Source organism: Parambassis ranga, chromosome 12, assembly GCF_900634625.1.
Source record: "Parambassis ranga chromosome 12, fParRan2.1, whole genome shotgun sequence".
Taxonomy (NCBI): Eukaryota; Metazoa; Chordata; class Actinopteri; family Ambassidae; genus Parambassis; species Parambassis ranga.
In genome coordinates this window covers 7,751,295-7,766,284 of record NC_041032.1, presented here as the reverse complement: position 1 = coordinate 7,766,284, position 14,990 = coordinate 7,751,295, and the positions used below count along the sequence as shown (strand labels likewise).

The 14,990-nt window shown below is 41.2% G+C and overlaps 3 protein-coding genes across 3 annotated transcripts; 2 read left to right on the top strand and 1 right to left on the bottom strand.

Moving 5' to 3' along the window:
- Positions 1–3,591: 3,591 nt before the first annotated feature.
- On the top strand, positions 3,592–6,615 carry pou5f3 (POU domain, class 5, transcription factor 3). Its single transcript, XM_028418042.1, has 5 exons — positions 3,592–4,656; positions 4,781–4,892; positions 5,082–5,212; positions 5,456–5,620; positions 5,698–6,615. Exons 1-5 carry the CDS (start codon positions 3,907–3,909, stop codon positions 5,977–5,979), a joined length of 1,440 nt encoding a protein of 479 aa, XP_028273843.1. The 5' UTR covers positions 3,592–3,906; the 3' UTR covers positions 5,980–6,615.
- A 699-nt stretch (positions 6,616–7,314) lies between these two features.
- fut7 (fucosyltransferase 7 (alpha (1,3) fucosyltransferase)) lies at positions 7,315–10,372 on the bottom strand. Its single transcript, XM_028418231.1, has 3 exons — positions 10,183–10,372; positions 9,035–9,140; positions 7,315–8,498 (listed from the first exon to the last, which is right to left on the bottom strand). Exon 3 carries the CDS (start codon positions 8,458–8,460, stop codon positions 7,420–7,422), a length of 1,041 nt encoding a protein of 346 aa, XP_028274032.1. The 5' UTR covers positions 8,461–8,498; positions 9,035–9,140; positions 10,183–10,372; the 3' UTR covers positions 7,315–7,419.
- A 1,951-nt stretch (positions 10,373–12,323) lies between these two features.
- Positions 12,324–14,761, top strand: clic3 (chloride intracellular channel 3). The gene is made up of 7 exons (XM_028417832.1): positions 12,324–12,477; positions 12,596–12,672; positions 13,166–13,275; positions 13,625–13,750; positions 13,848–13,954; positions 14,027–14,202; positions 14,291–14,761. Exons 2-7 carry the CDS (start codon positions 12,637–12,639, stop codon positions 14,453–14,455), a joined length of 720 nt encoding a protein of 239 aa, XP_028273633.1. The 5' UTR covers positions 12,324–12,477; positions 12,596–12,636; the 3' UTR covers positions 14,456–14,761.
- The last annotated feature ends 229 nt before the right edge of the window (positions 14,762–14,990 follow it).

The following is a 14,990-nucleotide window of genomic DNA, read 5'->3' as shown; positions in this document are numbered from 1 at the left end:
TTCCAATTGAATAAACTGACAGAGTTGCATGATAATAATGTAAACTGCATGAATCAGTGGTGGAAGATAATCAAGTATGTTTACTCAAGTGCTGTACTTATGTCCAATTTTGAGGATTTTTACCTGAGTTTCCACCTGTCATGCTTTCCCTCGTCTCACAGAAAAGATTTTTTATTTTGCACTCCCCACATTTATCTGGGATTGAGTGAAAAACTGGAAGAACCTCGCTGGATGATCAAGGCAAACTGCTAAATTAAATGTATCTCCTCTCTGCCATCACACAATCACCTTTTACCCTGACAAGTGCAGCCTTCTACCTGAAGCTGCATGCTGACTTTCTGTCTAGGTTTTTGTGATTGTTTTACCTTCAGGACTACACCCAGAAAGTGTGTGTGTGTGTGTGTGTGTGTGTGTGTGTGTGTGTGTGTGTGTGTGTGTGTGTGTGTGTGGAGGGGGTGGGGGTATCAGAGAGCAAGCTTGCTTGCATGTACCTCTGTGGGTTTTGTGTATGTCCATGTGTGTTAGAGAGGGGATGGGTAAGTCTCCTGTCCCCATTGAACCACATGGCAAGGGCCGTTAAAAGCCCTTTGTGCTGTTGGACAGTAGAAGGAAGGCAGCCATTGGCCCTCAGAGAAAAAAACCTGGGTGGGTGGAGGGTCTGTGAAGGTGGGTGTCAAAGACAGGGCCGTTAGCAAGAAAATCAAAAAGCCATCAGACTTGTTTGTGGGAGACGATTGTGCTGCTCAACAGGAGGGGCAAAACGAAGAGTCCAGGGTTGGTACTTTATCAGATCAGTTACAAGTACTGATAAAAGTTCACTTATGTTTGCACAATTATGGTGCATTCTTCATAATTAAAGAAACAACTTAAGTATATACACAGTTTCAGTAAGTTCCACAGTAACCGCATGAACCACTGAGTGAAACTCTTAGTCAACTCTTGAGTTGAAAAACTTCTATTTTACAAATATAAGACTATACGTGAGGTTATTAAACAGAAGGGTAACATGTACTGTGCATTCTCAACTGAAATGATTACTATTTTTTTCAAAAGAATTTATAAAATTGAAGTAAAAACTTTTATAAATTCTTCATGGAAACAGAACTATCAGATGGAAAATGGGGGGGGGGGGGGGTAAAGGAGGAGATACTATAAATTTGCTATCACACATTATTAATGTTGCTGTTTTTAATGCATGAAAGGGAGAAATACTACAACCTATACTGTACTATATTTCGCATACAGTAAAGGCGCATGGAGGTAAATGTAGAAAGTCTTATGGGAAAAATAGACTCAAATTTGTACATAAGTGAATGAACTCAGTTTTCTCCATGTGTGACGGTTACGAATACTTTATCACTTGCACCACTGCTCAGAAGTGAGATCTCTATCGCAGGAAGTATCTTGCAGAAGGCATATAATAGTCATTACAAGAACACGTCTTAATCTGACACATGTGAATGGCCAGTGTTTTCACTCCTTGAATGCACACAGCAGTGCCAGAAGAAGAAGAAGTACAATAAACAGCAGTGCATTTATGGTGAGACACATATAATATAAATATATATATATATATATAGACAACTAAACCTAGGTTTTGGTTCCAGCATGTCTGGCTGAGGCATGCACCAACACTGCATCACCAGACTCTCTTTTTATCTCTTAACTTTCTCCCCTTCTCTGTGTGACTGGACCTGTGTTGAAGATCTCTGAGGATTCTTGAAGAGGCCACTTACAAAGAACAAAAGACAAGATCTGAGACATCTGGGGGGTTTTCAAGTAAATCCTCACTGTACCAAGCTATTCAACACTTACCAACAGCAGCAGCAGCTCCCTCCTCTCCTTTGGACACCCTGAGAGCCCTGTGCTCTGTTGTCCCTTTCTCTCCCCAGCCCTGCCAAAAGTCTACTATCACTCTTGCTGTTTTCCTTTTACATGACAATTATTCTTCCAAGTCCATGTCCCAGGACAATGCATCTATGGCTGGAGTTTGATGTCTTTTAAGCCATTGACCAGGGTTAGAGTAAGGCCTTTCCTACAAATGCCTGCTATACCTGCTGCTGAGGTTGAGAAGGAGAAATTGTGAAGAACCAGGACCATCAAGGTGCAACAAATCACAGAATATATGCTAAATATTTCCTTGTGTTTTGGAATTCCACCGTTTCTTATGAGAGTGTGTGCCAAAGTCTTTTCTTAAAAATAACGAAGCAGAAATACGAAAATTATGTTTAGTTTGTAAAAGCCGCTGTGCAAGAAAAACACTTCAATATGATGAGTCTACATTTCATGCTTTGCAATGCAAAGGATCTTCCTGCACAACTTGATTGTCGCACCTGCAGCAGACACCGTGGTCCACATACCAGTTTTGGACCTTCAGACTGGATACCCAGAAGGACCAGATTGAAATTTCGGTCTGTGTTTGTTTCAGATGACAGAGGGAGAAGGGAGGGGAGGTGGGTGTGGGGCGGAATCAAAGGGATGAGACTTATTGTTCCAACGTGAAAAGGAGCTAATGGCCGACCATCGCAACTCGGGATCTGAAATCCACGGGGTGCCCCGGGGCCTGGTCGTACAATGGCACCCCCTCTACCTTCCCGCAGTGCGTCTTCCTGCCGCAATCTGCGGCCAACGATGCGCACTGGGGGAGGGAGGGAGGGGGGGGGGGGTGCATCTGTAGCCTGGTATTGGTGCTCCGACCCATCCAGGGTCCTAAATGGCCTCCGATCAAGGGTGAAAGGGAGAAGTTCACAGGAATGTTGTTGGTGTTTTTATGATTAACATAGGATTTTTTTTAGTTTTTTAGTTTAGTGAAAGCAAACTTTGACCTCGCTACTGCACAAATGTGTTTTTTTTGCAGGGCAATGTTAAGCCTCAGAGCTTAATCAGGATTATTTTTTTTAAAAAAAGTTTAATTTGAAGTAAAATAACGATCAGAGATTTAATAACCTTAATTTTAAGCACACCTAATACATGTTTCAAAATAAAAGCATGGAAGAAAAGTAAATAAAAAGAAGCTTCGTCTGCAATCAAGTGTTTACAAGTTTAAAGCAGCATTTAAAGCTATTTTTCCGTCAGGTGTTGCTCAACTTGTTTTTAAAGTACAAAAACAAATCGAGCCCTTATTTGTTTCTAACTACATTTGGCCTGATTAAATAGCTTGAATCGTTTAAGCACAGTTATTTTAAAATGGATAGATGACAAGTATTTTAATATCAAAGCATCTCCTTAAAGGAATAAAGGAATAATCTAAACAAACCCAGCATTATAATTCATGAGCAAGTTATGGTGTTACAGTATGTATTTGCAGGAGCAGTGGCCCGTGCCTGTTTAGCATTGTAAATATGCTTTTTTTTACACTGAACTAAACTATTAAAATATTCCACTGCAAGTAACAGATTGCCGTTGAAAAGGTAATCCTCAGCAAAATCTGGCGTTAAAGTTTCAGTGAACACGCCCATTACTGTGGGAAGAATCAAGGTCATTCACAAATTCACCATCAGCTGTGCGTAATTGTCTGCGCCAGCCAATGGGCGAAGAGTTAGGGCGATCTCTTCCACCCGCAGCTGTGATTAGGAAAACCTGTGGAGAAGAGGCACGAGAGCAGAGCTTGAAAGTGAGGTGAGTGGTGGTGGTGGTGGTGCTTCAGACTGGACTTCATGGAGTAGGCCTTAGAGTTGTTGGTGGAAAGGCTATGTTGCATCTAAACGGCAGCTTAGGCTTGTATTTTGCGCATTTTACTCCAAAAAGGACCCTCGGATGCTGGTTTATTTCTGCCTCTCTCTCATCCGTCTTTGGTTTGATTTTCCACTGATGATCAGGTTTGACACGAGTCACCGCTAACTTCTTTTAATAGACTTATTTTCGAAGCGCGCTTTTTTTTAAAGAAGCTTTCAAACTTTTTGGAAGATGTCTGAAAGGTCGCTCAGTCCGGAGTGCCAAAGCCGGCCTTATGACTTCAGCCGGGACAACCCTCTTTCCCAGGTTTTGGGTCAGGAGGGTTTGGGCAGCGCTGCGTCATTCCATCTTCCTCACGGAGTCCTGCATGACCCGAGTCACGTTTACAACAAATCGGCTTATAGCGGTATCACGCCGACATCCGCGCAAACCCTTTTCCCGTTTGCGCCAGTCACCGGCGACTACAGGGGTCCGGAGTCACAGGTTGGAGAGTTTATGCAACCCAAGCACTGGTATCCCTTCGCTGCGCCCGAGTACACCGGCCAGGTACCCGGTGTAACAGCAGCCACCCAGCCTACAAACCTGAGTCCCCCCATAGCAGAGACCCGGGAGCAAATCAAACTAGAACTGAAGAAGGACGTCGATGATGACTACACAACCGAGATTAAGATTCCGCCGTACCAGACCCCGCCAGTCTCCGCCGCTATGCCCCACGGAGCTTTATATTCGGCTACCTGGAGACCATCCTTCTGGCCCGGGATCACTCATCTCACCCCACCCGGTAGCAATAACCAAAACCCGTCAACATCTTCGGCATCTTCCCCATCTTTGTCCCCCTCACCCCCGAGCAACGGGCTTCCAGGGAACGCGTTTTTTGGCGTCAACACAAGCCAGGCTGCCAACGAGACCCCAACCCAGAACCAGGCCTCCTCCACGCAGAGCAGCGGGGGTTCGAGCTGCGGGTGCAGCGACTCTGAGGAGGTAAGATGATCCAAAGAAACACAGTAACATCAGTTACCTCTCTGCATGTCACATGTTGCAGGAATCATCAGGCCATCTACAAATGTGTCCAAATTTCTTAATAGTTTTTTCCCCTGTTCTGCAGGAGAGCCTTTCCACTGAGGAGCTGGAGCAGTTCGCCAAGGAGCTGAAACACAAACGCATTACCTTAGGTTTCACCCAAGCAGATGTAGGCCTTGCACTGGGTAACTTGTATGGTAAGTTCAGGTTAATGTTGAGACTGGTTAGTATTGTAACCTAGCTGCATTACATCCCAAGCAATTTTGGAATATGTAGTTGTCATATATCTGTATAACACTGTCTAACTCTGTCTTAGTGAAGCTTGTTTTGTTTTTGAATCCAGCAATCTGTTGCCAGGTTTAAAATGGCATGCTTTGTGTTTGTAGGTAAAATGTTCAGCCAGACAACCATTTGCCGCTTTGAGGCTCTGCAGCTGAGCTTCAAGAACATGTGCAAGCTGAAGCCCCTGCTGCAGAGGTGGCTGTATGAGACGGAGAACTCGGAAAATCCTCAAGATGTAAGTTTGCAACTCGGGGACATCTACCAACTAGTTTACAAGACAACAGACGATCAGCAGGCTTGATGGGATCTGTTGGTCTTTTCAGGCCTGGTTAAACTTCCTGCTGAGCAAACCTCAAACTGAGGCCATCTGCTCCTGTGATGTGTAATACGCCACCAAGATGCCAAAATATTCAAACCTTATTTGAAACTTGACCTTGATGGACAAATATTCATTCATTGCATGTTGTGTCTTTTTCAGATGTACAAGATTGAGCGGGTATTTGTAGACACCAGAAAGAGGAAGCGGAGGACCTGCCTGGAGGGAGCAGTGCGCTCGGCCCTGGAGACCTACTTCATCAAATGTCCTAAACCTAACACAGAGGAGATCACACACATTGCAAATGAGCTGGGCCTGGAGAGAGATGTAAGTCCAGACTCCAAGTCGGCCTGTTTTTGTGCATTTGGTTGCCCCTTTTTCTAGTAACATGCTGTTGTTGGCAGGTTGTTCGTGTTTGGTTCTGCAATCGAAGACAGAAAGGAAAGCGCCTTGCCTTGCCCCTGGATGAGGATTGCGACGGCCAGTATTATGAGCCCAGTCCTTCCCCACTGAACATGGCTCCTTCCCCATTGAACATGGCCCCTTCCCCCATTCCCAGTCAGGGCTGCCCGACTTCCAGCTACCCCGGAGCCCCTCCTCCCACACTCTACATGCCCCAACTTCACCGGCCTATCATCCTGCAACAAGCGCTGCAACCAGGACTGGTTAGTCACCTGACTGGATAAACTGGCGGCAGCTACGGGACCCACAACAAAGCCTCCGCTCAACCCAAGCTGGACATGAGCTCCACATCTGGCAACCAGATTTAAGGGATAGAAGCAGTCTAAATGAGTGAGATGGATCAAAGTGTGTTTTTGCTGTGATGGTGAAACTAACCAAACTACCACGGACTACCTCTTTAACACGAACCTGAAACTCACCTGCTGCTCTGACTTCAAAGATTTTTTTTGACTAAATGTGCCTTTTGTGTTTAGATTTTTGTGCATATTAAGTTATTCCATAAACTATAATCTCTGCAGATTTGGAAGAAAGTTTAGAGGCTACAGTAAATGGTGAGGATGCTCACAGGCTTAACGAGCCAGAGTGTTCCCCTCAGTTGTACAAAATTGTGGGTCAGTTTGGGGAAGAACCTTGATTATGAAAAGAAATGAGATTTTACCTGCTTAATCAGTATTCATCTATTGTGCAATACTTTGGCATCTCGTCTGACCAGGGAATTTGACTCGGATGTATTTTGTTTTTGTTTTTGCACATATACTTTTGTAATGAACAGAATCTTTAAAAAATGTGCCGTTTTACCAAATCGCAGCTTTTAGCATCAATGAAGGGATGAGATTCAAAGTAATATTTTTAAATGGGAATGTGGCAAATGTTTTGTTAGCTGCTAATTCATCTTGCTGTACACTGTGTTTTCTACCAGTGAGATTAAATCTCTTGCTAACAAACTACACACCAAACTCTGTTTTCATTCTAAGACATTTTATATTGAATAGTCTACTAAATGTCAAATCTTAAGACTGTTGGTGTTTAGTCTGGTGATCATCATACATACACATCTTCAATACTTCAAGTTTGAAGTGACATAAATAGAGGTGTCACTTTAAAAAGCCAATCACAATTGTTAGATGTTAACATAAATGGGCTGAACACTTGCACTCTGGCCTGGATTTTAAATAAGTTGAGACATATAGGAAGTGAAATTGATGCATGACAGAAGGCTGCACCAAAGCTCAAAACATGTGTTTTACATGGGGAAGTTGTGCGTTTCCTGTTAAAACGGACTGACAGTTTCTTCCAAATATAACATTTTTATATAAGGACATATATATATATGTTATAATATAACATAACAGAAGTAACAGATCAAACACTAGATGACATTTAAACCATATTCAGTATAGTATAAATTAAAATGTGCTTTTTACAGTGGTAAACAGAAAATTGAGCATTTAAACACTAAGCAGAATTGCACATGCTTGATAAAGTACATCATTTACTATGGTGTCTCTTTAATTCTTAATATTTCCCAACAGCTTTAGTGAGGCCTGTTATCTGTGCTAGTTTCTAACAGGAAATAGTCAGTATGTGTATTAGAAAAAAAGACTAGAACTGTTTAGTTTAAAGTTTTTACTTACTCCATAAATAAAGCAAACTTCACAGCTCACCTAAACCTTTTTAGCAAAGACCCAGGCTTCTAGGTCTGAGTAAACTTTGTGCTGAGGTAAAATGTTGTACTGAGTGCAAATCTTACACAGTCTCTCCCTCCAGTCGGTGTACAGTTTCACTTTCCACCGTTGTCTCCAGGTAAAATATTCACTGTAGCGTTTCTTGTCCTCTACCAGCTGTTTAAGAACCTCTCCCATTTCTTTTACTGATGTGAACTCATCCACATGGATAAAAGAATGAGGGGGAGCCACTGCGTTATAGTCACTTAATGGGGGTCCCACCACAACGGGCACGGCCCCGGCTTGGTAAGCGTTCCTCCACAGCTTCTCTGTGATATAATCTTTAGTGACTGAGTTCTCAAAAGCCAAATAGAAGTAGCAGTGAGAGATTGTAGGTAAGAGGTCTGTGGAGAGAAGTGGCGTCTTTGTCAGCCTCCCATAAACCTTCACAGGAACTGTGGCTCTGAGGTCTCTATACACTCGGCTTCTTTTGTGGCTGTTCCTGTAGTTGCTGACCACCCAGCAGACCGGCAAGCTCTTATTCTGAGGAATGTCTTTCACCAGATGGTCTTCGGGGTCCTTAGGTAGCAGCTCGCCGTAGGGCACGGTGATGTCAGCATCTCTCCTGTAGGTTATGGTCACATTGAAGATATTTGCAAACTGCCGTAATTTTCCATTGAAAGCAGGGGCCTCCAGGGACATCCAGGCCCACCTCTGGCCCTGTGGTCGCAGGAGGTCAAGAGGGAGTTTCTGCTGGCCGATTATGATTTCTCTGTTGTGGAACACCACCACATCAGCCAAAGGGAAAAATGAGCGCTGGTCCACTACCCTGCAGTGAGGGATGCGGTAGAGATCCCAGCAAATGTCACCACTCAGGCTGAGAGACCTGTTGAAGGGCCAGTGCCACAGCAGGATGGTCACATTTCTACTGTTGCCTGAGGAGGGACTTACAGGCAGCAGAGCCGGGTAGCTTGTCTGCCATCCATAGAGGAGGCACAGTGATAATATGCATAAAACAAAGAAGAGGCGGTGCTTCATCATCTTTTTGACCTGAATATCTTTTTAGTGTTAGCCCACCCCTGTCATAAAAGAGAATAACAAAACATGAGAAGAGACGTATGCTGATAAAGAAGCATGCTACTTATGCCAGAAATGGATAAATTAATCCCTATATCCTTGATATAGGGATTAAAAACAACAAAGATTAACTAATCTCTGGGATGACAGTGGAGAATTAGAAACAGAATCCAGGGGACAAACAATCAGACTTAATAAAGCAAACTCATAAGATCTCATGTTATTTTTAATGCCATCTAAAACCCACTCTAAGGTTTCGAGGTTTCGGTTGCTGAGCGTAGCCGTTGTACAAGGAAGACACCATCTATGGTGGGGTGGGGGTGGGGGGGTTCAGGGTGTGACAGTTATGATGGTTATATATACCTTTTCTTCTAATGTATGAAAAGTGAACCTCCTCAGAGTTCCTGATTGATTAATACAATTTTGTGCAAGCAATACGCCTGCAACTGTACTTTGTCTATAACTGGATAGATCATTAAATATGCTTAAAAACATAGAAGACTTCTAGAAGACAGTAATGATTACATTTAGGACTTACCATCAGCTGAGAGTATGACAGGGATTCACCACAAACGCAGCTGAGAGCTGAGAGCTGTTTCTGCACAATGCAACTCAAGAGAACTCTGTGTGACCTTCCTTTTTTTCTATGTAGGTAAAGCAAAGAGAACATTCAGCGGCATGATTGCTGAAAGCCAGTAAACATACCCAGTATGGTGTTATTTTACTGCATATCTAAGAAAAATAATTAAAAATATGTGGAGATGTAAAGCTGATCAGGTGGGAGAATAGTCAAATAAATGCAAAGCAAACAATTTGGTCAATAAATAATATGTTGAATCCTAAAATAAAACTCAATATTATGTCATAAGACATCATAGAAATCTCACTTAGAGACACAGCAAAACTTTTTCCACAGATAATATAACATATAAGACCAGGAAAAAGACTTACAACTGAACTCAGGGGCAAAAAAAAGGAACTGATCAGACAGGATGTATGACATGTATGGTTGCCAACACCAAGAAACTTAATGTTAAAGAACTATTTTATGCAAAAATGTATAATAGAATTTACTGCCTCTATGTCAGTCTGCAGAAATAGCACCAAATGTTTGAATAAGAATGCTGATGCTATGGATTCTGCTAGTACATCTAGAGTCATGTTAACCATGCAGACCAGTATATTTGCATTGAACATAAAGGTTAGAATCCTAGTGGCTACAAGAAAATAAATTTTAATCTAAAATACTACTGCAGTATTATCATACCTATTTTCCTCCTTTAAATGAAATGTCTGAATGTAAACAGCTTCCAGTCTCGAAATGAATTTCACTAATATTTTCCAGTATGGCATTATTAAAACTGTTAAAAATGCAGTCAGCCTGCACCTTAGGCTGCTAGAACCACCCCGAACTTCCATCTTTTTTCAACAGGATTTCATTAGTTGAAACTTAAAAGTCCATGATGTGGTAAAGATTTCAGCAGCTGTGCTGTTCTCATAGACAAATCACTTCAATCCTGAATGTAGGTATTTATTCACTGACTGCACTAAGTTGTGACAAGTTGTGTGTAAGTAGTAAGTGACATAAAGCCTTTGTAACAGAGATAAAAAAACTAGGTCAAAACAAGCAGTCAGACCACATTGACCAGAAATGAAAGAGAAAACCCCATACATTCCCCTACTAACCTGAGCATGAGATGAGTGCACTCTGTCACCACCAAAACCAGTGTTGGTGATGCCGATACATGACAGTGGTGAACACAGATCCTTTTAAGTAGGTGTGGCTCTCTGAAAGATTGTTCATGCTCTCATCCTGTCTGTAGGTCCACGTTTTCATTAATATCTGTTTTCTAGTGTCATGCTCCTTTATGTTTGTGGCAACCGCACTCTGCAAGAACAACTAAACACATTGAGAAGGTGTTTTCCTGCTGCACATGTGCACCGATGGGCAAGGAGGAAGTGAAGAAGGGCTTACACATTCTCACATAAGCCATTATAAAGGAGCTGTTAATATGAGCCTGACTGATACTGGAGTTCTGGGTCCAATGCTGGTGCTGATTTATGCTTGAATTGACAAAACTATGGAATTTATAGGTTCCTTTATTATCAGTGGTGGTGAAAATATGCCCCACTTCTTTAACAAAAGGTTTTTTTTTGTAGAGATTCCTGTAAGTGGTGCAACCTGGCTCTAAAAACAGGAAGCCAGGCAGGCAGGTGGTTCCTCTAATGACAACATTAGGTTCACATGCATTTGCTGATATATTGTAATCACACAGTCAGCATTTTTTCATTACCTGGTCCTCACATGGTTGGTAAAATAGGAGAGTGATAATTCACATGTGATGATAATATGACAAAACCAGTGCAGCTTAGTGCGCATGTTGTGAATTTGCACAGAAATGGAATCTAAGTATGTGCAATGGTAATTTACTAAAATTCATTCATCATTAACTGCAGTATCCTAAATCACCACAAGAGGGCATCATACGCTGTTAATGCATTGCAATGGAAAGACACACATTCATTGTGCATTGATAGAAACTTACATACTATATTTACTATAATTAGGTTACACTAAACTATTTTAGGTTAATGTTGCAGCTGCTGCCCTGCCTCTAGCTTCAGTCAATCCTCAGTAGCCTCTTCACCACCTGACCACCAGATGTCCTCAGAATCCTGATTACATGTTGCACATTTCCCCCACATTTTTCCATTTTTCTGGAATTAAGTTTTTTTGTTGTTGTTTCTAACCTAGGTAGAAAAAATAAAATGCTACCACATGTTAGATTTACTGTTGGCATAACTAACCAATTATCAACAGCACAACCACATAAAAAACTAAGCTGTAAATTGCACTAAATTAAAAATACATAAATAAATCAACTTGAGGAATCCAGAGCACACAGCAACCACATATGAATGACAAACACAGATCACACCCTTAAGGTTTCCTCTCCAGGGCTTCCTCTCTGCTGAGCAACACTATCTTTCCTGATCTGCCTCTTTCAGGTTTGGTTTATCTCACCGCTCTCAGCATGCGGCCTTGTTTCTTTTTGCTTGGGGGTGTTTCTTCGTCCTGTCATCCTGTTATCACAAAAACCTCAGTGTCTTCAGTAAATACCTGCACCATGAGAACAGTTTCTGTCAAGTCTTGAATGCTGATCAACAGCTAAGAAGCAGGCTGCAGGACGAACGCAATGTCAACAAATCAAACAGTGAGGAGGACAGGGAAACGATCAGGACACAACCAAACTAAAACACTACTGACAAGAGGGGGGATCAAGGTTTCATTTCAGGTGAGATCAAAGTGTCAAAATGCCCTGAATGTGACATCTGACAAGATCAGAAAATGCTTTACTTGGCCAATATAAGTAGAAAAGAAGTGAAATCCTACCGGCAGTGTTGTGCATTTATATATTTAAATTAATGTTACAGCTTGATTTTTAAGTATAATGTACTTAAATGCACAGCAAACAGTACTCTGCTTGACATTTTAACTCCAAGTAACTTGATTAATTTAACCTGAAAACAATTTAGTTTGCACAGATCCAGGAAACCACATAGTATTTTTTTGAAGTAGTATTTTTTATACTTCAATTCAAAAAGTTTTAATTTTCTTACTTTTCTAACTCACTAACTGTATTATGGATAGAGTGGGAGATCAGGGCCAAACAGGGACAGATAATAAACGTACAGACCAATGAAGACAGACGGACAGAACGAGCACACATTTCTTTCAAAGAATTTGCTGGAAAGACCAGAGAGACTGTGGAGACAGAACCAGATCTGCTGGTCTGACTGGTAAGGCCAGAGGGGGGTGTGGGCTGCCACTTTAAGCTTGAGAGGTGTGGTGTGAGGCCAACAGAAAACAGAAACCGGTGCCGTGAAGAGAAGTCAAGAGAAAAGCAGGAGGAGAGGAATTCATTACTATCCAGGTTGGGTGAGGAGAAAGTAGCAGCTCTGACATCCAGTGAGGACTGTGTGAGTATGACTCTCCATGATGCATCTTACTACAAGTTTCAGCAAAACTGTCAGAGTGTATGAGTGAAAGAATGAGATATGTCATCTTCACAATCTCTGCTCTGTTTTACCTTTGCAGAGAGACAGGTGGACATTACTGATAGAGAGACAGACAGAAAGATGGCCGAGGCCCCGAAGATTGAACTCTTCGTTAAGGTGAGACACCAAATGCATTGATAGAACTACATAATATAAAAGCAATTTTACATTATTATCTGTGTCCATTTCAAGTAATTAAAGTATTTACTATATTTATTATTTTGGGTGTGACTATTGTCGTTATATTTCACTTTATCTTGCTGACATTTGTTGGCTTAGTATCAGTAACATTGTAAAACCTGTATTCGAAGTGAAGAGTGATATGATCAGGCTGTAGTGGAATAAAACACAGCATGATGTAGCAAAGATACATAACAGATGGGTGTAAAGCAGCATCAGCCCTCAAATTCCTTTGCAGTTGGTTTAAACCGTCAGAGCCAAGCAGGCTCGACAGGAACGCCTGTGCAGTGTGATCAGATACGTTACAGCACTGATGCCACAACCAAAATACTGGTGTGCTGTTTAAAAAAACAGTCATATTAGCTTGTATTGTTTTTCCATCTGTGGTTAGTGCTGTGTGTTTATAATGTGACCTCTCAATGCCTTACAGGCCAGTATTGATGCTGAAAGTGTGGGGAACTGTCCTTTCTGTCAGAGACTCTTCATGATTCTTTGGTTGAAAGGGGTCAACTTTACCCTCACTACTGTTGACATGAAGAGGTGAGAATAGATATTATACTTCGTTTATCCGTCTTAAAAGTCTTCAAACTTTGGCTAATAATAGAGTAAAAGAGAATAGAGAGAATAGAGTAAGTCAGTGTTTACAACATACCTTTGCTGCCCCCAAGTGGACAAGACGTGTAATTCAACCTTAAGTTGTTTGATCAAAATATTTGGTGGAGGGCAGAAAGGACAGAAATAATACTTGTAGAATAGATAACTAAAAGAAAATAATAACAAAAGTGCCTTCTGAAAATACAGTGATCACCACACACATTAGGAAATATATGAATATGTTTATTTATTTATTGTTCGAATAACTTTGGTAATATAATCTTTAATGTTGCAGGGCACCGGATGTGCTAAAAGCTTTAGCTCCAGGCTCACAGCCTCCCTTCCTCCTCTACAATGATGAAGTCAAAACAGACACTAACAAGATTGAGGAGTTCCTGGAGGAGAACCTCGCCCCACCACAGTGAGCAGAGAGCTTCCATTTTTATTCCAAATATATGTAGTTTCTAATTTTTGAAACATATTTTAATGCATGACTGTATCAACACACATTAACTAAGGTATCCAAAGCTGTGCTGTCGTTACAAAGAGTCCAATGGTGCTGGAGAAGACATCTTCAGAAAGTTCTCAGCCTATATTAAGAACCCAAATCCTGGATTAAATGACAGTAAGTGGAGTTTAAACTGTATATATGGCCACATAATGGAAAAACACAAGCTGATGGTAACATTGTTTTCAGTGCTAGAGAAGACATTTCTGTCAACTCTGGTGAAGCTGAACATGTACCTAGAGACGCCGCTCCCTCACGAACTAAACCAGAACCCAGATATCGCAGAGTCCCCACGCCTCTATCTGGATGGTGACACACTCACTTTAGCAGACTGCAACCTGCTCCCCAAACTCAACATCGTTAAGGTGATTATAGATCAACAGCCCAGTGCATTCAGAATAAAGGCTTGATTTCCATCATTGATGTATTTTGTAAAATCCCTCCTTTTTCCAGGTGGTGTGTAAGGAGTATCGTAACTTTGACATACCTACAGAGCTGAAAGGTCTGACACGTTACCTGAAAAATGCCTACGAACAAGATGAGTTTCGTTACACCTGCCCGAATGACTCAGAGGTTCTCATTGCCTATCATTCTGTGGCCAAGTACCTGAACAAGTAGCTCAAGAGGCAATGATGAGACATAAAAACAAAAAGGAGGAAAAAATGAGAGAAGCTGAAAAAGGTGGCAAAATGTCTGGTCCAAATGTACATGATATATAAAATGAAGATAAAATATTGTCTGGAAAAAAATGTTTGCGGTTACACAATTAGTAATTTGCTCTCGGTTTTGTATATACTGTATGTATGCGCTATTGTACTGTTGTGGATTTCTTATTCAGCCCCTGTATGAGAGAGAAAGCACTGTAAATCCCACAGAACGTCCATGAGAAATCTCATTGTTTGTGCATATGCTTTGTCATAATAAAATGTTGATTGCAATTAGTCAGCTGAACATTATATTCAACATAATTTTTGTTTTAACATAACTTAACATCATTTTTTTGTTTCTACCTGTATTCTAAAAAATAATAAATGATAAAAATAAATTGTTTTAACGAAATAAAGACATGCATATTTGAAAATATTAAAAAACACCATATACTGTGTGACCTGTGATTTTTTTCACTTGATGTTTTAGTAATTATAACAGGACA